The sequence below is a fragment of the Staurois parvus genome, unplaced genomic scaffold, assembly GCF_062004578.1.
Source record: "Staurois parvus isolate SC_StPar_1 unplaced genomic scaffold, SC_StPar_1.0 ptg000885l, whole genome shotgun sequence".
Lineage (NCBI taxonomy): Eukaryota > Metazoa > Chordata > Amphibia > Anura > Ranidae > Staurois > Staurois parvus.
The window spans coordinates 716580-742988 of NW_028318681.1; the positions used below are offsets into that span (position 1 = coordinate 716580).

At 43.4% G+C, this 26409-nt stretch overlaps 1 protein-coding gene and 1 long non-coding RNA gene across 2 annotated transcripts; one reads left to right on the forward strand and one right to left on the reverse strand.

Moving 5' to 3' along the window:
- The first annotated feature begins 7376 nt into the window (after positions 1 to 7376).
- LOC149442472 (anti-apoptotic protein NR13-like) lies at positions 7377 to 24025 on the forward strand. The gene is made up of 2 exons (XM_089656079.1): positions 7377 to 7933; positions 22821 to 24025. Exons 1-2 carry the CDS (start codon positions 7550 to 7552, stop codon positions 22950 to 22952), a joined length of 516 nt encoding a protein of 171 aa, XP_089512205.1. The 5' UTR covers positions 7377 to 7549; the 3' UTR covers positions 22953 to 24025.
- On the reverse strand, positions 18236 to 21095 carry LOC149442473 (uncharacterized). The gene is made up of 2 exons (XR_016307163.1): positions 21011 to 21095; positions 18236 to 19554 (listed from the first exon to the last, which is right to left on the reverse strand). It is a non-coding gene; the product is annotated as an uncharacterized LOC149442473 (long non-coding RNA).
- Positions 24026 to 26409: the final 2384 nt, after the last annotated feature.

Here is a 26409-nt window from a genome sequence, read left to right on the forward strand (position 1 = left end):
CGGAGAACACAGCGGGAAACGGATCACGGTGCCGTGTGCACAGGCAGAGAAGTGGGAAGGATGTTTATAAATGGCCACCAGCTCCTGCACTGCTCCCGTCTGGCCGTTTATAAACATGGGCTGGACGGTTAGTGGTTAAAGAGGAAAAAAACACCTTCCTTCATTCCATCCATGGTAATAGTAGAAGAATTAGCAAAACTGAAGATACAGGTTGGAATTTTAGTCTGCAATTTGTGCCTTTATTTATTACAACAAATTAGCTTACCTACATGGTCTAGATAGTTAATAAGATGTCATTTTTCATTTTGTATTATTTGTATTACATATTTTGTATTTATTCACTGGGGGTTGATTGGGGTTAAATTTGAAAGAATCGTATTTAAGAAAAAATGTATTTTACGTGTTTACAACAGCGCACATTTGGAACAGGTCACAGAGAATCCTGTAAACTGGTAAAACAGCTGCAACAAAGTACAATGTTTCTAAATTGTTACACTGCTTCTATCAATGATTAATGTAACAAACTTAAAGTGGCTGCAAACCTGATCTGAACTATGAACAAAGCATTTCCCTCTATAGCAGGGGTAGGCAACCTTAAAGGATAAGTTCACCTTTTGGACAAAAATAATAAATGCACATTTTTTTTGCAGGTAAAAAAATGTGCATTTATTATTTTTTTCCAAAGGAGCCTGGAAAGCATGGCACCAGCGATCAGTAGATCGGTGCAGGTCTCCTGCAGACCTGTCCAGGGGCGGACTGACCATTTGGAAACTCGGCACTGCCCGAGAGCCCGGGGTCAGTAGGGGGTCCCATGAGATGCCCCTGGTACCTTTTTCATAGGCTTTTTTGAGTTTGGCCAAAGACACAGGGGCCCGATGTTCCCTTATTGCCCGGGGGCCCCATGAGTTGTCAGTCCTCCCCTGGACCTGTCAGTATATCTGCTTGCTGTACAGGATGTATGAGCCAAGCAGATATAATGACAAGAAACTTCAATGAACTACCACGGCGCTCCACAATGCCGTGGTAGTTCATTGAAAACTACAAGCCAACAACCGCTAAGGTAGTCAGGACTTGCAGTTCATTCATTCACGGAAATCCGTGAATAAATGACGCGGCAGTGTGGGTGGAGCCTCGCCGACCACGCTGTTTTCAAATCTGACAAACAGTACAGGGAGCCTTCTCCCTGTATTATATGTTAGAGGGAGGGGGACATCGGGGGCAGCTATGGGAACATGTTACATGTTCCACGCTAAAAATGGGTGGAACATGTAACATGTTCCCAAAGGTGAACTTATCCTTTAAAACCACTTGCCTACCGGGCACTTTTACCCCCTTCCTGCCCAGGCCAATTTTCACTGCTGTCGCACTTTGAATGACAATTTCACGGTCATACAACACTGCACCCAAACACATTTTTTATCTTTTTTTAGACATATAGAGCTTTCTTTTGGTGGCATTTAATGACCATTGCATTTTTTATTTTTTGCCAAACAAACTAAAAAGACTGAAAATTTTGGGGAAAAAAAGGTTATTTTGTTTCTCTTATAAAATTTTGTAAATAAGTAATATTTCTCCCTCACTGATGTGTGCTAATGAGACTGCAGTGATGGGCACTGATATGCTGCACTGATGAGGAGGCACTGATAGATGGCAATGATGGGCATTGATAGGCATCACTGATGGGCACTGAAAGGCAGCACTCATATATGGCACTGATAGGCAGCACTAATTGGCACTGATAGGTGGCTCTGACTAGCACTGATAGGCGGCACTGATTGGAACTGTTAGGCAGCACTGACTAGCACTGATAGTTGGCACTGAAAGGCAGCTCTGATGTGCACTGGTATGTGGCATTGATGGGCACTGACAGGTGGCATTGATGGGGCTACACTGGTTCATCAGGGCACTGATTATCAGTGTAGATGTCCCCTCTAAGGAATGCCGATTACCGGCTCTCCTCATTGGCTCTTTAGTGTGATGGGTGATCCGTTGTGTCCCAGGTACACAGCACACCAGCGATCGCCGTGCGCCCCCAGGGGTGTGCATGTGCAGTTAGAATAGGAGGACGTCATATAACATCCTCCCAGAATGAGAGAACCACCGCCCACCCGTTATTTCCTTATAGGATGGGCGAGAGGCGGTTAAAGAGGTGGAGATCTACCTGACCAACATGGGAGAAGTCAAAGATCACCGGCACGGTGTCACCTCCTCACACCTGATTTAAACCTCTAATTGCCATACTACAGTGTCACGATCACATGCACTGCACAACAAGCATGAGTTTACATTAAGTGGTGAGGAGGCAAAATATCACCTCCTCACCACCTGTCAAACACACTCAGATCACTTTTCAGAGGAACAGCAGTGTCTGCTGCACTTGTGAATGAGCTCATAGTTGCATACAGCAGTGGCTACCTTGTTCAAATGTAAAGTTAGGGAGGGAGAGTAAAACTCTGTGGTTGAGTCGCTGTTTTACTGCCCCCAGTCCCTACCCTTTTTAGCTGCCAAAGGTGTACACATGCTGCAGCAGGAGGAATTAAACACCTTGTTGCTTTTGGTGGGTGCTACCACCTGCCAATGGTGACCCATTCAAGTAAATGGGGTCACTCTGCAAGCTCCCCACAACTGCATGCTCCTGCTTGGTTCAAGGGGTAAAGCAGATGGTGAAAAAGCAACACAACGCTGTCTTCCTTAACCCCTTGTTTGCTGTACTGCTTACAATCTAGGCGATATATAAGGCTGCTTTTACACTGATGCAGTTTACCTGCCTGGCAGGTGCAGTGCAGCGTATCTGCAACTTCCCTATGGGTTAGCTGTGCTTGGCTGTAGACCTCTATTATATCTATTTCTGAAAGTGCACCACACCTGCAGGATATATTAGAAATCTATGGCTAAGTGCAGCAAAACTGCAGGAAAGCTGCAAAACGCATGCTGCTACAGCACCTTGCAACTCAATGCGGCGTAATTTCAAAATAGAGTAGGTTATTCTTTCCTTGTGTGTCTTGCAGGTAGGACAGCCCATAGAAATGAATGGGCTAACTACACAGCAGTGCTGTGAATTGTATAACAACACATGGTGCCATCCAGTGCCCTGCAGAAAAATGCAGATATGCTACATAACTGCAACTCAGACCAACATTGCCGGGTGAATAGGCACCATTTTTTTCTAGGTGCCCTAGCAGTGACAGAGCACACTTGCTTTTCTGCGTGTTTTAGCACATCACATCTACAATGGCTTATTGATTTCCGTGAACTACTCTATGTGCAAGAAATATGCAAAGAAGTACCTGACCCATTTTAGAAATTGCACCACATCACAGTGCAGGGTACTGCATGCATTCACGTTAGAAAGATGCATGGGGTGCCATTAAGAATCAACCTAGATTTAAACCTTTACGTGTCAGGAACGTGTGCAAAAATCACGCATATTCCCAACACAGAAATGCACTGCCAGTTGTGCAGGAGTGCCTTTAATTGTTAATGTCAACCCCTGCAAATGTGCTGCGTTTTCATGCACACCAAACCGTGTGGTGCCGCAGCACCATGCCATTTGGTGTGGCGTATCTCTGGAAAAGAGATCTCCGGAAAATAATCTGGGACTTCTGCTTTTCCATGTTTCTTGCGAGTAGGGAAGCCCATTGAAGTGAATAGGTTGCTGTACATGTGATGCGTGGGAACATGCACGTTCACACCTCTCTGCAGATGGGCAGTGTGTTTTTGTACATTGGGGGAACAACACATTGGGTGAAAAAAGCCACCACATGGTCACAAAATCACAGAGCATACGAAAACATTACATATACATACACATTTATATATATATACATACACCCTCGCTAGCCACTTTATTAGGTACGCCTGCTCAATTGCTTGGTAATACAAATTGCTAATCAGCCAATCACATGGCAGCAACTCAATGCATTTAGGCATCTAGATGTGGTGAAGACAAGTTGCTGAAGTTCAAACTGAACTTCAGAATGAGGAAGAAAGGGGATTTAAGTGACTTTGAACGTGACGTGGTTGTTGGTGGCAGACCTGCTGGTCTGAGTATTTCAAAAACTTTTCACACACAACCATTTCTAGGGTTTACAGAGAATGGTCCAAAAAGAGAAAATATCCAATGAGTGGCAGTTGTGTGGATGAAAATGCCTGGTTGATGTCAGAGGAGAATGGGCAGATTGGTTGGAGATGATAGAAAGCCAACAGTAAATGAAATAGCCACTCATTATAACCAAGGTGTGCAGAACACCATCTCTGAAAGCACAACACATCGAACCTTGAAGCAGATGGGCTACAGCAGCAGAAGACCACACCTGGTGTCACTCCTGTCAGCTAAGAACAATAAACGTAGGCTACAATTTCCACAAGCTCACCAAAATGGGACAATAGAAGATTGGAAAAACATTGCCTGGTCTGATGAGTCTCCATTTCCCTAGAGATGGTTGTGCATGGAAATCTCAGTAGATCAGCAGTTTTTTAAAAATACTCTGACCAGCCCATCTGGCAAAAACAACCATGCCATATTCAAGGTCACTTAAATCCCCTTTCTTCCCCATGCTGATGCTGAATCCTTCTGATTCAGCTTGTACTTCAGCAAGTCATCTTCACCACGTCTAGATCCCTAAATGCATTGAGTTGCTGCCATGTGATTGGCTGATTAGCAATTTGTGTTACTAAGCAATTGAACAGGTGTACCTAATAAAGTGGCCGAAAAGAATAAACAGATAGATGTATAGGTAGATAGATAGATGTATAGACAGACAGACAGATAGATGTATAGGTAGATAGATAGATGTATAGACAGACAGACAGATAGATGTATAGATAGACAGACAGATGTATAGATAGACAGACAGATGTATAGATAGACAGATAGATGTATAGGTAGATAAACAGACAGATAGATGTATAGACAGACAGACAGATAGATGTATAGATAGACAGACAGATGTATAGATAGACAGATAGATGTATAGGTAGATAAACAGACAGATAGATGTATAGATAGACAGACAGATGTATAGATAGACAGATAGATAGATGTATAGATAGACAGACAGATAGATGTATAGGTAGATAAACAGACAGATAGATGTATAGATAGACAGACAGATAGATGTATAGATAGACAGACGGATAGATAGATAGATAGATAGATAGATAGATAGATAGATAGATAGATAGATAGATAGATGTATAGGTAGACAGACAGATATATGTATAGATAGATAAACAGACAGATAGATGTATAGATAAACAGATAGATGTATAGATAGACAGACAGATAGATGTATAGGTAGACAGACAGATAGATGTATAGATAGACAGACAGACAGATGTATAGGTAGACAGACAGACAGACAGATAGATGTATAGACAGACAGACAGATAGATGTATAGATAGACAGACAGATGTATAGGTAGATAGACAGATAGATGTATAGATAGACAGACAGATGTATAGATAGACAGACAGATAGATGTATAGGTAGACAGACAGATAGATGTATAGATAGACAGACGGATAGATAGATAGATAGATAGATAGATAGATAGATAGATAGATAGATAGATAGATAGATGTATAGGTAGACAGACAGATATATGTATAGATAGATAAACAGACAGATAGATGTATAGATAAACAGATAGATGTATAGATAGACAGACAGATAGATGTATAGGTAGACAGACAGATAGATGTATAGATAGACAGACAGACAGATGTATAGGTAGACAGACAGACAGACAGATAGATGTATAGACAGACAGACAGACAGATAGATGTATAGATAGACAGACAGATGTATAGGTAGATAGACAGATAGATGTATAGATAGACAGACAGATGTATAGATAGACAGACAGATAGATGTATAGGTAGACAGACAGATAGATGTATAGGTAGACAGACAGACAGACAGATAGATGTATAGATAGACAGACAGATAGATGTATAGATAGACAGACAGACAGACAGACAGATAGATGTATAGATAGACAGACAGATAGATGTATAGATAGATAAACAGACAGATAGATGTATAGATAAACAGATAGATGTATAGATAGACAGACAGATAGATGTATAGGTAGACAGACAGATAGATGTATAGATAGACAGACAGACAGATGTATAGGTAGACAGACAGACAGACAGATAGATGTATAGACAGACAGACAGATAGATGTATAGATAGACAGACAGATGTATAGGTAGATAGACAGATAGATGTATAGATAGACAGACAGATAGATGTATAGGTAGACAGACAGATAGATGTATAGGTAGACAGACAGACAGACAGATAGATGTATAGATAGACAGACAGATAGATGTATAGATAGACAGACAGACAGACAGACAGATAGATGTATAGACAGACAGACAGATAGATGTATAGGTAGACAGACAGATGTATAGGTAGACAGATAGATGTATAGATAGACAGACAGATAGATGTATAGATAGACAGACAGATAGATGTATAGATAGACAGACAGATAGATGTATAGACAGACAGACAGATAGATGTATAGATAGACAGGCAGATGTATAGGTAGACAGATAGATGTATAGACAGACAGACAGATAGATGTATAGATAGACAGACAGATAGATGTATAGACAGACAGACAGACAGATAGATGTATAGATAGACAGACAGATAGATGTATAGATAGACAGACAGATGTATAGGTAGACAGATAGATGTATAGACAGACAGATAGATGTATAGATAGACAGACAGATAGATGTATAGATAAACAGACAGATGTATAGGTAGACAGATAGATGTATAGACAGACAGACAGATAGATGTATAGATAGACAGACAGATAGATGTATAGACAGACAGACAGACAGATAGATGTATAGACAGACAGATAGATGTATAGATAGACAGACAGATAGAGGTATAGACAGACAGACAGATGTATAGGTAGACAGATAGATGTATAGACAGACAGACAGACAGACAGAGGTATAGGTAGAGATCTTTCCTATTAGAAGAACACTATAGACATGAAAGGCGATGTTAGATCGGAGTAAAGCTGACGATTCCAGTTCTTTCCAGTATTTTCCTCTGTGGTGTGATGACGTCAGAGAAGAGGGAACGCGCTGTTCCTGTGTATAGTACAATAGTACATTCAGAAATACCCCGGAGAGCTTCCCATGACATCATGTACAAAGGAGGGCGGAGCGATCGTTGACACGCCCTGGAATCCCCGCCTTCCATCCTGCTTCAGGAAATCCTTATTACTACAGGGAATGCTGTTTGACCAATCAGAATGCGGAGAGGCATCACACTTCATATCTGTCTCCGCATTCATGAATGGAGGGGCGGGGCCATGCGCGGCCAATCAGCGCTCACACAAGTCTAGCTGGGCTTTAAACAAAAGCTGGCTGTGTGGGGCGGCGCGGTCATAGCGGAGTGTATACGGACCGGGCTCGGTTCTGATCCGTAGATTGCAGTCCAGGCTGGGTGGGCGTGGTGCGGTGCCGGTATATGGAGTGAGCCCCCCCGTGCCCGCTCCCCATCGTACTATGTCGGATCAGCTGGTGGCGGAGAGCCGGGCTCTATTGGAGGATTACCTCCAGCGCTGCCTCCGCCGGGACTGTCAGCCTCCTCCGAGCCCGGTGGCGCAGACCCTGTGGAGGGTGACCGGGGAGATCCTCGCCAAGAACCGGGACTTCTACGAATCGTGCGAGCTGCTCCCCGGAGAGCCCCGCACTACCCTGGAGCAGGTGGCGGCTCAGCTCCCGGAGGACGGAGGACTCAACTGGGGCCGGATCATCGGGCTCATCGCCTTCGCCGGGGTCCTGCTGCAGAGACACAAGGCGGGGACCACCCCCGAGGAGCTGGCCGGCCTGCTGAGCACGTTCCTGGCGGTGCAGCACGGCGACTGGTTCCGGGAGCACGGAGCATGGGTAATCCTCTCCCTTCTATCATCTCTTCTCTATGAGAGCCGAGCTGTCAGTCACTACACGAGCCGATTCCATCGGTTGTTAAGGCTGATCCTCGTTTGGTAAATCTGTGTTTTGTGAAATCAGATTGTACAGTGTATGGCCAGCTTAAAGATGACAATCCTTTAGATGTGCCATCGACTATGTAGTAGAAGGGGCCACCAGACTGGCTTCACATTGAATGCATTGTTTCGGTTTGTCTCATACATAGTTGGCATATCTGAAGGAGATTGTACAATCAGATTGCAAAGTGTATGGACAGATTAAAGGTGAACATAATCCTATACAGTCTGTCATCTCGTTTAGCTATGCAATAGGAAGACACGTCTAAACTGGCCATTCAGGCAGATCCTTGTACTATACTAGCTCATGGGTAGACCTAAATGAGATTGTACAATCGGATTGTATGATCATATAAGTGGTGGCCATACACAGTGTCACTTAACTGAACAATTGATGTTTGATTGGACAAAAGGATGGAATTGGCCATTGATCGGATGAGCCAAAAATGGCATGGATGAATGACAGATAGTGGTGGTTTTGATTGGCCCAAGCTGGTTGTACTGACAAAATTGGCTTTGGAAAAAAAGATCAGTGTATGTAATACACAAGAATGTCACAAAATGTCATCGATCAATCCTGCCCCCCTTTTTATTTTTTATTATTCTTCCACAACCAAAGTCGTGCCATTTTCTGTGACATGATATTCAATCAATTTTTCAAATCAAAAATTGATTGTTCAGTTCTATTGCCCCGTGTATGGCCACCATAATACTCAGCAGTGTAAACTATGTCGCCCCCAGAGCAGGAGGGAGGATCCATTGGCTGCTTAACGCACTGACCGCTCAGCTGCTAAAAGATGCCGGGTGCCTGGCTGTGATGACTAGGGGCTCCGTGTGCTGTGGTCTGTGGCTGATCTGTTGCCTGTCTGTGATGACTAAGGGCTCTGTGTGCTGTGTTCTCGATGGCTGACATATTGCCTGGCTGTGTGTGGGGCGGCAGGTTGCCTGGTTGTGATGACTGAGGGCTCCGTGTGCTGTGGTCTCAGTGGCTGATCTGTTACCTGGCTGTATGCGGGGCGGCAGGTTGCCTGGCTGTGATGACTAAGGGCTCCGTATGCTGTGGTCTCAGTGGCTGATCTGTTGCCTGGCTGTGATGACTAAGGGCTCTGTGCTGTGCTCTTGATGGCTGACATATTGCCTGGCTGTATGCGGGGCGGCAGGTTGCCTGGCTGTGATGACTAAGGGCTCTGTGTGCTGTGCTCTTGATGGCTGACATATTGCCTGGCTGTATGTGGGGTGGCAGGTTGCCTGGCTGTGATGACTGAGGGCTCCGTGTGCTGTGGTCTGTGGCTGACCTGTTGCCTGGCTGTATGCGGGGTGGCAGGTTGCCTGGCTGTGATGACTGAGGGCTCCGTGTGCTGTGGTCTCAGTGGCTGATCTGTTGCCTGGCTGTGATGACTAAGGGCTCCGTGTGCTGTGGTCTGTGGCTGATCTGTTGCCTGGCTGTATGCGGGGTGGCAGGTTGCCTGGCTGTGATGACTAAGGGCTCCGTGTGCTGTGGTCTCAGTGGCTGATCTGTGGCCTGGCTGTACACGTGTGATGACTAAGAGCTCGGTGTGTTCCAGTCTCATCAATGGCAGCTCTGAGTCATAGGCAAAGTATTTCTGCTGGAAATGGCTCATCCCCATCAATGTATACATCGTATTTGTTTAGATCGCCTGTCACTGGGGAGGTCTGATCTCTGGAAATGGCCTTTGTATGGGATATGATGACCCTTGGCTGCCACCCATACAGCATGCTTTATGTAATCCCAATCCCTGAAATGTCAGAGGATGGATTGTGTAATTTTCAGCCCTGAATCTGCAGCTTTCATTGACAGCACCCAGGTGATCTGCTGTGAGCGTCCATATTCAGGCATTTCATCTAGGGTGACAGCACTCCCTCTTTCCCAGTTGTGTTCCGGTGTTGTCACCCTTTCACATAAGCTGCCATGAAGATGCACATGCATGTTCCACGGTTATAACCAATGATGTTCCCGGGTGACTCCCTGCCTCCCAGTTGTATGTCTGCGTTGTCACTCTCACGTATGCTGTCAGAATGAACTATTGGGTGGACTTACTAAAGGTGCATAAACTGTTCTAGTTGCTAGGGAAAATGCAATTTGCAAGGGAGTTTTTCCCAGAGCTTAAGGTAAGTGGTGAAAGTTCACTCGCAGTGAACAGCCAATCACTTGTGAGGAATATAAAACCGTATTTTTGCTTGCATATGATGGACGTTAACTGCACTTCACATCACTCCCTAAGCTAAAGAAAAATTCCCTTCCAAAGTGCAACTAGTACTACACACTAGCTTACACATCTTGCATCTGCATGCTCCTGGGTCTAATAACTTGTTTACATGGGTGGTAAAACACTGGCTCAACCACCTGCTTATAGTTGCTGTGAACCCCTTTAAGACCTGGGCCACACTGGAATGTGTGTGGTCACGCATGTTCTGATTTTTACAGCCAATTTACTTCAATGGGCTACCAAATGTATCGGAGCATGGAAAGTACCATTTGCAATGTGAAAAAAGTACTGGTACCACGTGGTTTGGTGGCTGCAAAATGCATTGCATTAGTGAGATGCATTTGGGGTGCCATTAACAATTAATTGGCACCTGCGTGCGTCTTGCGAGGTCAGTGCATTGACTGTGCAGGAAATGTGCACAGAACACTTAATCCAGTGTGAGGTCCCTTAGGCCTGGATCCCACCTATGTGGTTTAGTAGAACTGCACTGCTGTCCATTTCACAGGTTTTCCTATGGGATGTTCACACCTGTGCTTTTTTTGAGCTGCTGCATTTTTGGAAAGGGTCAGGGGCTTAACAGCAAAAAGCAGTGTTTTTGCTACAACAGAGTTCAATGGGGAAGCTGCTGAAATGCATGTAGTGCTTTTTTGCGACATTTTTGCATTTTTGGGGTTTTGTTTTAATCCTGCCCAGCAACAAAAAAGCTAAAAAAAAAAAAAAGCACTGCGAAGCATGCACAAAGCATTGGTGTGAACCAGGATTTAGACTTTAGAAGCCATGCACACCACTAACCTAGATGAGGGGTGAGCTACTGTGGCCCTCCAGCTGTTGAACTACAAGTCCCATCATGCCTCTGCCTTTGGGAGTCATGCTTGTAACTGTCAGTTTTGCAATGCCTCATGGGACTTGTAGTTCTACAACAGCTGGAGGGCCACAGTTGCCCATCCCTGATCTAGATGTATTCAAAGAGGCAGCATGCGGCCAGTGTGAATTGTCTGATACACAAAGATATATAATGTGGAAATGGGACTCTTGCATATGATTTTAGTGTTTGAACATTCTTCAGTGGTCACACAGTGCAGGTTATGTGTAGAACAACCAGTGTTTGTCATAGTGACCTGTGTATGCAGGCCCTGAGGGGCCCATTCACATCTGTGTCTTATAAGAGTTGTAATGTGCATTTGGGGGTCTAATGTGGCCTCCAATGTACAACCACACACCAAATGATGATCATGACTGTACATGCATCCTAGTGTAGACACCAGTTCATGTAGTCCAGTGCACTCCTTAGACCTTGTTCACTTGGGTGTATTAGAGCGTAGATCTGTGCAGTCCCATTCATGTTCATTAGGATGCAGCGGCTGCTCCCAATTCTGCAGCCTTGTGGGCTCAAATGATATGACTCAAAAGACATGACATGAACAGCACTGCCTGCACAGGGATGTTGGGGACATGCAGGCAACACGGATGTATTCTGTAGCATGCTCATGTGGACAGCGGTTTTACATCTGGAAACCCTCCATTGAATGTTTAGCCACTGTGCATGGGATCCCAGGATTTTTGGTGCAGGTGGAAGAGGCTGTAAAACTCTGAGGCTGAAAACTGCTGCAGCTGAACAGTACAGCAAGCGATCCTAGCGTTTATGGTAGTATGTGCCCAGGGGTGAATGCCAGAAACAGACTTCTTCCATACTGCCCAAAACCAATTAATGCACTGTCCAAGTGCAGCCTCTTTCAGCCTTCCATAGAGGTTTACAGGCTGGTGACAGCAGGGCTTGTGCCCCCCCCCCCCCCACCAATATGAAAACACACCGGGGGTCAAAGTGCTGTGCCAATGAATATCAAGCCCAATAGGTTGGCACAGCATCCCATCGCATTGGCATTAGCAAGGGGGACCTTCTTGTTGCCAAATTTTAATGGGATCCATCCTTAAAGCGGAGCTCCACCCAATAGGGAAGTTCCACTTTAAGCCTTTGTCCCCCGCCCCCTGTTAAGGATTGGCATCTCTGGGGAGCGGGTACCTGAATTTGACAAGCACCTGCTTTCACTTCCACTGTGATCGCTTAGGCGATCAGATGCAGAAGTTGTCCTACCCCCCCCTGTCACGTCAGACACGTCACGTCAGAGGTCCCCGAAGACTTCAGGGCCATTCACAAAGCGCAGCGCTTCTCGCATATGTGCAGTGGGCACCCGGCTGTGAAGCCTCAAGCTGTCACAGCTGGGTGCCCATACTGAAGATGCCGGCGCCAGGGAAAGATGGCCGGTGAAACCAGCCATGGTGAGGACACTGCTGGATCGAGAGACAGGTAAGTGGCTGTATTTTAAAAGTCAGCAGCTACAGTTTTTGTAGCTGCCGACTTTTGCATTCTTTTTTTTTTTTTTTTTTTTTTTTTTTTTTTTTTTTCTTCTTCTTCTGGTGAAATTCTACTTTAAATTGGTTGTAAACCCTTCCATGTACCCAGTGAGGTGATTGGCCTCAGAGGATATACAGATGAAACCAATATCCTTCTACATCAGTTGTACCTTTCTGTCTGCAGCTGTTTCCTCTACATTCATTCAAAGTGCAGAATTTACACAGGATCTCTCTGCTATGAAAAGCAGGGGCTGGGAGCTGAAGTTACTCATTGAGGAGAGCTCTGAGAGCTGATTGGTGGGAAGAGACACACACCCCTCCACACAGGAACAGAGCTGAGGCTGTCAATCTGCTGGAGGGGTCCCTTCCCTGTCACTATTTTTGTCAGGAAAACTTGTTGGAAGTAATTCATGCTGGCAGCAATGTTTGCAGTTAGTGTTTTCCGGTTCCAGAAAGTCAAAACACACTGGAATGTGGTAAAACACATAAAAAATGCACTGGACCCCAAATTACCCAAAAAAAGCAGAAAAAGGTTCAGGAACGCATTAAAAAATGCACTAAAATGCATTAAAAAACCAGCCCTAAGTACACATTATAGAGGGATCTGCTTTGTTCATATTTCATGTCTGAGGTTTGCAACCACGTTAAGGTATACAGTACAGTGACTGCTGACTTGGAGTCCATCAGGACCCTGATATTTGCTAATGCTGGTGACTGTTGGGTGTCCTGATATTGGCAAAATGGGTCACAGGCTTTTTTTTTTTTTTTTTTTTTTTGGAGTGTTATGGGCACATTTTACCACAATGCATTGGAATTCACCATGCTGGTATTTGTGTAAAGCCTCCGGCATAGGCTGCTATTTTAACTGCCCGATGTATATTGATTCCAAGGCAGTGAATCGGAGCCCGGTTTACATTGCCGCCACTACCCTGGGGGCCACGGACTTGCCTCTTCCACTAGACTTCACACAAGTAGAATGCCATGTGACAGATTTGGGATCTGCTTGTACTGATCTACTGATTGCTTACATGGCTGAGGTTGTAAACAAACGTGCTTTTTTTTTTTTTTTTTTTTTTTTGTCGTCAGTGGGAAAGGGTTAGACTGACAGGTTTGTATAGCTGTGTCCTGTTGGGGAGCTTCACCCCACTATTGTGATCATGACCACCGAGACAGAAGGTGAAAGGAAATCCAATAACAGCTGTCAAAGAGCTGAAGGTAAAACTTGCAGTGGGACTTCCCCTGGTTTTGGGGAGATTTCCCCTCACTTCCTGTTCTGCCTAAGGGAAGGGGAGATTTCTCTGGGAGGTTTTGATGATGCATACTGTACATTTTAAAGGTTTGGGCTACTTCGCCATTCTGCTGTAGAAATGCACCCTGTGAAATGGGGGCTCCTATTGCTGATCTTGGCAACAAGCTAGTTGCCTGGCTGTCATGTTGATGCTCCTGCTTTCATGGATGTTCAAACAAAGGCCTTAAATTTTTTTTTTTTTTTCTTTTTCTCAAGGAGATGGCTTTTATTCCTAGAAAGACAAACGTGTAGTAGTGGTAGCCTAAAGATTGCAGGGGAAAGGTGTGGGTCTGGTTGTGTACACATGGTTGCCTGATCTGTCCATATGGGGTATATACAGTCAATGGCCACTTTATTAGGTTCACCTTGCTAGTGCCAAGAAAATATCCTCCACACCATTACACCACCACCAGCTGGAACAATTGATACAAGGCAGGATGGATCCATGCTTTCATGTCAAATTCTGACCCTACCATCTGAATGCAACCATTCTGCCCATTCTCCTCTGCCGTCAACAAGGCATTTTCATCCATACAACTGCCGCTCACTGGATATTCTCTTTTTCGGACCATTCTCTGTAAACCCTAGACATGAAAATCCCAGTAGATCAGCAGTGTTTGAAATACTCAGACCAGCCCATCTGGCACCAACAACCATGCCATGTACAAAGTCCCTTTTAATCCCCATTCTGATGTTCGGTTTGAACTTCAGCTAGTCGTCTTCAACCACGTCTAGATGCCTAAATGCGTTGAGTTGCTGCCATGTGATTGGCTGATTAGCAATTTGTTACTGAACAGGTGTACCTAATAAAGTGGTCAGTGAGAGCGAGATGGGTCAGCTGAACGTAAATGATGGTATCCATCATCAGTGAGTATTTGTCTATTACCAAAAATCTGCCTGCTCTACAGTAAATGGATCTTTATTTCCTGAAAAGAAACAGGTGTGTTTTCCTGTTCTTTGTTGGTTCTCATTGGCAGGTTTCACAATGAAAATCAGATCTTTGTATAAAGAGCACCTGGACTGTACATTGTGGCAAGGGGATTTCCTCACTTCTGCTGTGTGGGAAGTCTTGCCAACATTGATTTCTCATTTCTTTTGAACTGAGACCCACGCATAGTTTACTCTTAAATTTTCTATACAGGTATGTTTGGGTATTTCCATTTGTACTTTACCCTGTAGCTGACACTGCTGTCGATCAGAATTGGTTCCCTAATGTGCCCATATGTATGCAGAAAATGACTGGTCATTCAAACATACACCACAGGTGTCAAACACAGGCCTGTGGGCCGAATCCGGCCCTCCAGACCATTTCCTGTGACCCTCGCACCTCTCCTGCAGGTAGCCCTTGTCTCTGCCCCCACCTTGTCTCTGCAGTCAGCAGCAGAGAATAGAACTCCTCTGCCAAATCCTGCACCTCTCAGTGTAGCTGCAGCACCCCCTAATCTCTGCCTCCCTTGGTCTCTGGTAACTGACTCCGCTCCTCCTCTGGTCCTCCTCCAGACCCTGCACTTTCTGCTTTTCAGCTTTGCACCCAAAGGGGGTGCACGGTGACAGGGAGGGTGTGGTATTCTTGACATCTGATGTAATGTGGGGTGCTGTGGACATTTAGAGCTTTATTTACTAAAGCTGGGGAGTGCAAAATCAGGCTCACTTCTGCATAGAAACCAATCGGCTTTTAACCTCCGCTTGTTCAATTAAGCTTTGGCAATAAAACCTGGAAGCTGATTGGTTTCCATGCAGAAGTGAGCTGGATTTTGCACTCTCCAGCTTTAGTAAATAAACCCCTTAGTCTTACAGATACAATCGGCCCCTTGAGGGCAATCCTAATATGGACACGGCCCACAATGAAAGGAGTTTGACACCCCTGATATACATGTAAGTTAATCGGCTCTCTAGTGGCCCCTTAGTGTGTTCTGCAGAAGGGTTATTGGGCTGTGAGCTGCTTTGGGGGGCAGGGACAATTGGAAGTCGAAGGGGGGTTTTTTTGGTGGGGGGGGGGGTCGTTTTGGGGTGTGTGTTTTTGCTTTTCTACAAAGATGTAGAAGGGTTCGTTAATACATGCAAATTGCTGTACCTGTCCCGAGAAAATATGGAGGTTGTCATTGCTTACCTAACCCTCCGATAAAAGCTAGTGGTCTGTGTCATTCTGATTTCATGGCTTTAAAGGACAACTGTACCTCCACTCCTGAGTGCAGTCTACAAAGAGAAATGCTCATCTTTGCCCTCAATCCAGCAATCTTCAGAGTACGGCTCTCCTTGTAGGAATGAATAGTGCTGCAGCATGAAGGCTGGAGAGGACCAAGCAGGGAAACTTTTTGCCGCAAGTGTGCGTGGCTCCAAGCAGGAGCACAAAGTGATCGCTGGGTTGAGGATGAAGAGAAGTATTGATTTAATAAAGGCAAATACAGTCAGGTCCATAAATATTGGGACATCGACACAATTCTAACATTTTTGGCTCTATACACAACCACAATGGATTTGAAATGAAACGAACAAGATGTGCTTTAACTGCAGACTGTCAGCTTTAATTTGAGGGTATTTACATCCAAATCAGGTGAACGGTGTAGGAATTACAACAGTTTGCATATGTGCCTCCCACTTGTTAAGGGACCAAAAGTAATGGGACAATTGGCTTCTCAGCTGTTCCATGGCCAGGTGTGTGTTATTCCCTCATTATCCCAATTACAATGAGCAGATAAAAGGTCCAGAGTTCATTTCAAGTGTGCTATTTGCATTTGGAATCTGTTGCTGTCAACTCTCAAGATGAGATCCAAAGAGCTGTCACTATCAGTGAAGCAAGCTATCATTAGGCTGATAAAACAAAACAAACCCATCAGAGAGATGGCAAAAACATTAGGAGTGGCCAAAACAACTGTTTGGAACATCCTTAAAAAGAAGGAACGCACCGGTGAGCTCTGCAACACCAAAAGACCCGGAAGACCACGGAAAACAACTGTGGTGGATGACCGAAGAATTCTTTCCCTGGTGAAGAAAACACCCTTCACAACAGTTGGCCAGATCAAGAACACTCTCCAGGAGGTAGGTGTATGTGTGTCAAAGTCAACAATCAAGAGAAGACTTCACCAGAGTGAATACAGAGGGTTCACCACAAGATGGAAACCATTGGTGAGCCTCAAAAACAGGAAAGTCAGATTAGAGTTTGCCAAACGACATGTAAAAAAGCCTTCACAGTTCTGGAACAACATCCTATGGACAGATGAGACCAAGATCAACTTGTACCAGAGTGATGGGAAGAGAAGAGTATGGAGAAGGAAAGGAACTGCTCATGATCCTAAGCATACCACCTCATCAGTGAAGCATGGTGGTGGTAGTGTCATGGCGTGGGCATGTATGGCTGCCAATGGAACTGGTTCTCTTGTATTTATTGATGTGATTGCTGACAAAAGCAGCAGGATGAATTCTGAAGTGTTTCGGGCAATATTATCTTCTCATATTGAGCCAAATGCTTCAGAACTCATTGGACGCCGCTTCACAGTGCAGATGGACAATGACCCAAAGCATACTGCAAAAGCAACCAAAGAGTTTAGGGGAAAGAAGTGGAATGTTATGCAATAGCCAAATCAATCACCTGACCTGACTCCGATTGAGCATGCATTTCACTTGCTGAAGACAAAACTGAAGGGAAAATGCCCCAAGAACAAGCAGGAACTGAAGATAGTTGCAGTAGAGGCCTGGCAGAGCATCACCAGGGATGAAACCCAGCGTCTGGTGATGTCTATGCGTTCCAGACTTCAGGCTGTAATTGACTGCAAAGGATTTGCAACCAAGTATTAAAGTGAAAGTTTGATTTATGATTATTATTCTGTCCCATTACTTTTGGTCCCTTTAACAAGTGGGAGGCACATATGCAAACTGTTGTAATTCCTACACCGTTCACCTGATTTGGCTGTAAATACCCTCAAATTAAAGCTGACAGTCTACTGTTAAAGCACAACTTGTGAGTTTCATTTCAAATCCATTGTGGTGGTGTATAGAGCCAAAAATGTTAGAATTGTGTCGATGTCCCAATATTTATGGACCTGACTGTAGACTGTGCACTTTGCAAGTTCAGTTGCTCCAGAGCTTGGTAAATGCGGTTAAAGCTTCGCTTTACAAAAAATACCCAATCACATCCAAGGGAAAAAAGATGGCGTTTTTGCTTGCACATGAATGGATGATGAGAGTCAGCAGAGCTCCACTCCCCCTCATTTACTAAGCTCTGGAGCGACTGCAGTCCATGTGCCTTTAGTAAATCAACCCCATAGTCTTTTTACTATAAGCAAGAACGGAAACAATTGGGGCTCATGCATAAAACTGCGAAAAGAAAAAAAAAAGCATCAGTACAGCATTTTTTAATCCCAATCTGTGTATTGTATTCTATGGGTCCTTGCACACCGCTTTGTAAAGACCACTAAACCTTCAGAAAACTCTGTATCTAAGGTCAGTAATTTATACATCGAAGTGTGTGGACTTGTGTAATTATTTTTTAAAATTTCTTTTAAGATATTTTGGGCATAGACATTTACTTGGGTGTAATTACAGACAAAGGGAAAAATTCTGAAAGTCGCACATCTCTGCAAAACCTCGTAGGGTGTAGGACAGCCTAAGCCTGGACTCCAACCAGGCCAAGCCCCCAACGAATTTCACTCTACCCCACAGAGCTTGGTCATGGGGATCACCATGGCTAATAAATTCTGTGAGCAAAGTGAAACGTGTTGGGGCGTGGCCTGGTTGTAACCCGGGTGGAGTCTATCATACACCTCCTTACAGAGGTTTTGCAGAGATGTGCTATTTCCATGACTTCTCCCTTTTCCACTTGATGTCTAGAGCTGAGATGAGCTCTATCCTTGTCTGCACTCCAAGCAGTTGCTACATAAGGGGACCCAGTGGAGTCTTGAGTGGCGCCGGTCAATTGTTTGGGTCTCTGTATTTGGACTATTACATACGTTTTTAGGCAGGATTTTCCTGACAAGATCCTGCATAGAGGATCAGTCCCTTCATAACAGTTGGGTGTATGAGTTCTTATGGAGATCGGGAGTTCTGCCTTTCTAATGGCTTCTGGGTCGGTGACTCAACATATTGATGATAAATCCAGGAAACCAGCATTCTTAGAAGGTTAATGATGGCAGCCTCAGCTTCTCGAAGGACGGCAGTTTTGTAGTAGAAGATATTATGGATTTACTTATAGTAGTGATATGTCCTTGGAATTGTACAATTATATGTTCAAGAACATTTGTTCTATTTTGTGGATTTGCTAGAGTATTTGAGTCTTCCAGCTACAGATGAAGCTCATAGTTCTGAGGCGATCTGACTGTTCCTATAAAGGATAGAAAAGTCTAAAGAGCAGAGTAAATATTGGCTTTCATACAGACCACAGAAACAAAAGTATGAACAATGATCTTCCCCTTTTGCCTGGTATAGGAAAGGTTAATGAGAATCGCAAGGCAGAAAAGTTGTGTTTGCTCAAATTAATTGTAAAGAGCAGAGTTCCGGAAGGTATTGAGGGTATAACTGTTGACACAGTCATCTGCCAAGCAGGATTCAAACATTACCATCTGGAGACTATTGCTTCCATACTTCATTCTGCTGAATTAAGATCCGGTAAACAGCTGCTCACTTGTGTCCCTGGTCCTTCCATGGAACTGCAGTGCTTATCTGGAATAGAGAAAAGCATGCAGAGATGTATTAAATATCTGTGGGGTCATAAAAGCAAAGCTGACTTCACAGCAGAGGTCTCCACTAATCTAGCTGGTTTTTAAAATGGATGTAACTTGATATAGAACAGACAGATCTCCTATTTATCACCTGCAGTGTGAGGCCTTTTAAAGGATGGCTTGTCCAAGCTAAAGTTTCAGGTGAAATAGGGATTTAAAATGCTAGTACAGTGATGGAGGCCTTCAGGGAAGTCTAGGACCTGTGGATTCAGTACCTTTCAGGAGCCCAAGGAGGCAAATAGGTGGTTTACCTTTTGTGGAGGCAACCCTTTCCTGTCCCTGACATGATTTCCCCTTCATTATATACCCACCCTTTTTCTTTGAACTCCCCCTTATCTATATACCTATTGGGTAACTACCCTAAACTTCTCATTTTTAGATGAGGAGGCATTGGGGCTTATTTACTAAAACTACATGGTGCAAAATCTGGTGCAGTTCTACATACAAACCAATCGACTTCCAGGTTTTATTGTCAAAGCTTAATTCAACAAGCTGACGTTGGAAGCTGATTGGTGCACACAGAACCTGGTACAGCTGTGCATGGTAGCCAGTTTTAGTAAAGGTCCCCCTTTATGTATCAGTCTGCCTTAAGGGGGGCTGGCTATGGAGCCCACTTATGACCAACTGACTAAAGCTGACAGGTTCAATAGAAACTGGCCGATGTGGCCCATGTCTACACCCACCTGACCAACTGACGGCTTCTGTCAAACGGGCGTGCTGGAAAAACCACAGCAGGTTACAATCTGTGTGGGTTCACAGATTCTGCTGGTCTTTGGTGAGATTTTTTTTTCTTATTCTCATTTGTAATGGGAATAATGGAGATCCGACTACACCGGTTTTCTTGTCAGTAATGTTAATTTCTCTTGGGAGAAATCCATAACTGTTATTGGAAAAGAAAATGCTAGTATGTTGGAACTGCTGCCAGATCTCTAGTTTTGTTTTGACCAACGTCCACATGGGTTAAGACCTGCTGGATTTTTGTCTGTCCCGAGCAAGGAGATTTTATCTGGTGGCAGTAGACTGTAACACAGGAAGGGATAGAAAATCTCTGCAATATTGAGATGTTTGTGGGGAAGGGTTAATGTTTCTAAAAAGTGACCAAGTCCTGTCTCCAGCAGAGGACATGAGGGGAAACTACCCAATGGGGATGTAGTCAGATATTCCCCCCTCAAAATGAAACTTTGAGGTGAAGTGAACACCAAGTTCATCTGCTTAGGAAACCTCCCAAATACCAGCAGTTGGTATTACAGCTGTGTTGGCCTTCTACACCCCATCCCCACCATTCAACTGGTACTATCCAGAGCTTCAATTACTGAAGTCTTGGTATTTACAGCTGAATGAGTGGTAAGACATTCTACTTTGATGGAAAGTAACAACCTGGGTTCCTGTTGGCTTACCTTGGACCGATTTCAGGTTCTTCCTCACATGAGATGCATGCTCGCTGATGCCTGAAGATTGGAGTTGGGGAAAGCATTAATTCTGTTAAAGAAACCCACTTTTCAGTGTTAATGCGGATTTAGTATTTCAGGATGGCAAATAACCACAATATTGTACACAATAAAATACGGAATGGTTACAATGAGCCAAAAAAAAAAATTATATATTTAAGGCATTGGCTTGACATCCTGCTAACTGCATTGGACCTATCATGGACTGAGTTCACGGGGCCATGTTTCACACTACAGAGTAGTTCATTTGAATGACACCCCCCTCCTCCCGCACTAGGTAAAGTGTTAAAACTCAACTCCAGCCAAAACCTTTTTGGTTCTTGTTTGAGATAGAATGTAGAAGGTTTTATAATCCATTTTACATAAATTGGTGTTCTGATGGGAATATTTCTCCTCTTACCTGTTTTGATTGCCAGGAGAAAATTGGTAGACCTCTCCAGCAAGACCACCGATAGAACTAATACTTTGTCAAAAATTCCCTTCCCACTGAGTGATTAAAATAAATTGGCTGAGCTGTACGTTACCAAAAAATAAAGGGTGTAGGTCTAAACCGGCAGCACCTTGATTCACGGCTTTCAAATACTGGTGGTGGATGTAGAGGTAAAAGTGCAATTTGTTTTATGACTTGAGCGTTGGATGCCTGACATTGTGCTGTCATGCAACCAATGAAAATGAGTTTACCGCTCTGTGGCAAAAACTTAAATACCACTTGGTTATTTTATTTTTTTTTTTTTTAATTGGCTAATAATCATGTTCAGTAAATTGTTGTTTTTCTGCAGCTTAGAGCAGTTGGTCTTTTGGGAACTGAGCTGATTGCCATAGATTAAAGTACACTTGATTGATAACAATGCATAAAAAAAAAAAATCAGAGTATTCCATTACCAATTTTTTATTTGACCTCTTATAAAGTTTGAGTTTAGGTATGGCAGTTTTTACAAAGTTACATTGGTCCAGTGTGGATCAATGTACAGTATGTGCCATACCTCTGAAAACTAGAAATCACTGTAGTTCAGTGTTCTCTGGTTGGATGAGCTGGAGATTGGGGATGTCATTGCCCCACCGCTTTACCTCATCCGGTCAGAATGCTTTGCTTTTGTTGAAAAAATATAAAGTGTACCCTGATTGGCACCCATAGAAAACAACCTGTATTCACAATGCAGCAGGGGAGCTGTTTGGTATGGGACCTGGAAGCTAGTGGAGATCACTGTAATAGTGTTGCCTACTACAGAGGTTTCCAGCTTCAACTGGGATCCCACCGGTATGGCACATGCTTGCTTTGGTCCAAACTGGACCAATGTAACTATAAAATGTTGCCATACCTAAACTTGAGCTTTAAATAATGGCTTCTGCCTTACGATGGCTAAGAAGCTAAATTGACAAAGAAGCTGGTAACTACATAATGGCCTCATGCATATGGACCTTCGGAGGTGTAAAATCTTTCCCAGGAAGCTGCAGATGGCACATACAGCCAGCCACAGAAGTAAGTGGTTGCTGTTGTACTCTGATTTATGTCAATGTGTTTGTGCATTGCCCTTTACACACGTGATGTATTTCTCAAATGCAGAGCTTCTGTCCTTTGGGGAAAATGTCTTGAACATGTAATATCTAGTACAAGAGTGCACAGCCATTAACATCAATGGTTGGCTATACACTCCACCTGTGGCTTCCTAAGTACAGAACAATTAGAACAGCTAAGATATTGGTGCCAACTGTATTGGTCAAAATATTGATGTGTTCTTTGTTTTTCTTTGTCTTTCAGGAGGGATTCCACAAATTTTGTAGCAAGCATGAAACTGGCCAGATACAAGATAACAGTAGGTTTTCCAATGCCTTGATGGCAGCTGCTGGTTTTGGGATTGCTGGATTGGTCTTTCTCCTGACCGTAAGATGAACTATCGAGGAAATACCTGCCACCAATGATCACCAATACCTTCATGGACCATCACATAGGACCTTGTTCTCAGCTGTTGTTGCCAAAGATTTTGCGTCGAGACTTTCAGAAGGATGGATTTGGCCGATGTGTAGCTTGGAACAATTGTGCACTGCCATTTCACTGTAAAATGTTCTTGTGGGTTTTTGTTTTTTAATGGGAGCACAAACTGCTTTTTTTTTCTTTAAATGTTGTGATTGGTGAATTGGCAAAATTAGACCAAAAACAATTAAAATACCTTATATGATATCATGTAAAATGCACTAGATAGGGTTTTTGTTTTTCTCCTAAGATTTACTGGTAGCGTTTTAAATTGTAAGTGTAAAACATATTTGTGTAAGACAACATTTTAGGGTGATCTTACATTTTAGAAGCTTTTATAAAGTTACATTAGAATAATTGCCCCCCCCCCCCTATTTAAATAACTTGGATCTAAGAAAATCATGAACACACAACAGAACTTATTAGAAGCCAAAGAGCAGGTTAGTATAGATTTGACACAGCCATTTTGACTTTGGCTTTCAAAGGGTTTAGCAGTCACTGATGAGAAAATAATTCCTTATTGGCTGCTTTGTGTTGCACTTTTCCTAAAGAAAAGTTGGTGTCTACTAGAGCACACTACTTAAAGTCCCACACGAATTTTGGGACTATTAGGTCACAGGTAACAAATATTTCCTGATCCAGTTCAGTGATGCGGAACATGCAGCTATTCTAGTCATGAGGATTGTACATTTAAATTAAGTAGCACATGGTCTTTCTTTTTAAACATTCATGGTAAACTAGTGGAAGTTTTTGATAAACGTTTCACTGCTAATATATTAATTTTAACCTATACTTGGCAAAATTTGTATTTATGCTATAATATATTCAGTTAGGCCAACCCATGGAGATCTGGCATCTCTGTGTAAGCATTTGTAACTTTTTTCCAAGGAAAAAACAATAATATATTCAATTGTGCTTGATGTATGATCTGTACCATATTTTTATTTTTATGAACACGTATCATGTTTTAATAAATATCAGCATTTGCGATACACTGGAGCCTTCTGTTTTTGTGTTTTCCCACATGTTGTGTTGATATTCCACTTGCACACACTATTTAGATTGAAATGGTCATCCTGAAATAGTTTTTGCTTATTGGGTGTATAAAGATTACCTGGTATATCACAACTTTAACATCTAAAACTACCTTTCTCAGCCCATTCAACACACAGAAACCCTTTAAATAACTTTCTGGTTTTGGGAGCCCCTGCTAAAATGTACTATATCTACAATTCAAGGTACATTAGTGTGGTGGTCCATAGAATGCTCCTGTCACTTGTGGTCACCCCCTTACAGATGGCTAAAAGATTAATGGTGTCAGTGGGAATGTATCTGAGAGGTAGAAATTGCTCATGGAATGCTAGGGTGAACCTCTGGATGAATCCTAGGGTTCCATGGAACTCTGGTTGAGCAACACTGCTTTAAACGTCTGGTGGGGGTCAGGGCACAATGCATTCCATCTGTTGGGAGTTTGGTATACATAACTGCTTTGAGTGTTGCTCCTCAGTGCAGCTGGTATGATTGTTCTAAAAAATATCTAAGATACAATTTCATGCTCTGATCACCCAAACACTACAACTGTAAGCTTCTAACAAAATCACTGCGATGCATGAAATATTTTTTTTTTTTGCAGGCACTTGACACTGATGGTAAGTTATGCAGTGGACAAATGCAGACTGTAGTTTATACATTATACATAACTCAAAGACCAACACAATGTTCTTGCAGAATACATTGAATGTTTGAATAAAATTGTCATTTGCCAAGAGGGGATACCCTGTTAAATTAAGGGAATGGCTTTTTTTCTGTTTGAAATCAAGGGGTTTCTGATTTTTAGTATATTAAAATACACTGCTCAAAATAATTAAAGGAACACTTTAATCAGAGTATAGTATCAAGTCAATCAACTCCTGGGATATTGATCTGGTCAGTTAAGTAGCAGAGGGGGTTGTTAATCAGTTTCAGCTGCTTTGGTGTTAATGAAATTTAACAGGTGCACTGGATGGGTAACAATGAGATGTCTGCCACTGGCTCACTGTGCTTTTCAGATGAGAGCAGGTTCACCCTGAGCACATGTGACAGACGTAAAAGGGTCTGGAGAATCTGTGAAGAACATTGTGCTGCCTTTAAAATCGTTCAGCGTGACCATTTTGGTGATGGGCCAGTGATGGTCGGGGAGGCATATCCATGGAGGGACGCACAGACCTCTACAGGCTTGACAATGGCACCCTGACTGCCATTAGGTATCGGGATGAAATCCTTGGACCTATTGACAGACCCTACGCTGGTGCAGTGGGTCCTGGGTTCCTCCTGGTGCGCAACAATGCCCAGCCTCATGTGGCGAGAGTATGCAGGCAGTTCCTGGAGGATGAAGAAATTGATACCATTAAATGGCCGCCACACTCTCCTGGCTTAAATCCAATAGAACGCCTCTGGGATATCATGTTTTCATCCATCCAACGCTGCCAGGGTGCACCTCAGACTGTCCAGGAGCTCAGTGATGCCCTGGTCCAGATCTGGGAGGAAATACCCCAGGACCCTATCCATCGTCTCATTAGGAACATGCCCCAATGTCAGGCATGTGGGGGCCATACAAACTGAGTACCATTTGGAGTTGCTGCAATAAAATTTCAGCAAAATGGACTAGCCTGCATCAATTTTTTTTTTTCCACTTCGAGTTCAGTCCTCTGTAGGTTGTGGTGGTTTTTTTTTTTTTTTTTTTTGAGCAGTGTACATATAATGGATGTCACTCGGAATATTGCTGGAATTTGAATGTATTTAATACCTTTTTGGATGAATTAAGTGAGAGAGTGACCATATAGCTTCTCATTCCCCCTGTGGAGATTCTGATGAGACTTCCCTACTGTCTGAATACACTGATCAGCACCGATGGCTATAGCCGCCAGTGCTGATTTGAGAGAATTTATTCAACAGGTCGATTTTTACACAAGTTGGTCGAAAGCCTGTCCATACATGGATTAAATTTGGCAAGTCCCTGCTGAACCAGTCGATTTCTATCCATATATGTCTGGTTTAAATTGTGCATCTGTATGCAGATATGAATTTCAACTACATGTACCCATTTGCCTGGAGTTTCACTTTAAGCTACAAACCACCACTATAAAGAGTTATAGCTACTTCTTGTTTAAGAATTGCATAAAGTGGCTGCATATCCCCTTTACTATTTTTTAAGTTTGTCTTTTGGAGCATCAATTCCTGATTCTGAAATGAGAGGAGGAAGTGGTTTCAAAAATCTGTGAATTTTCTATAGGGGTTTCTCCTTAATGATGCAAGTTTCCACGCAATAAAATTTCAACTGCAGATAGCTATTTTAAATAGTTTCAAATCCTTCAGCACAAGGGACATAACATACAGT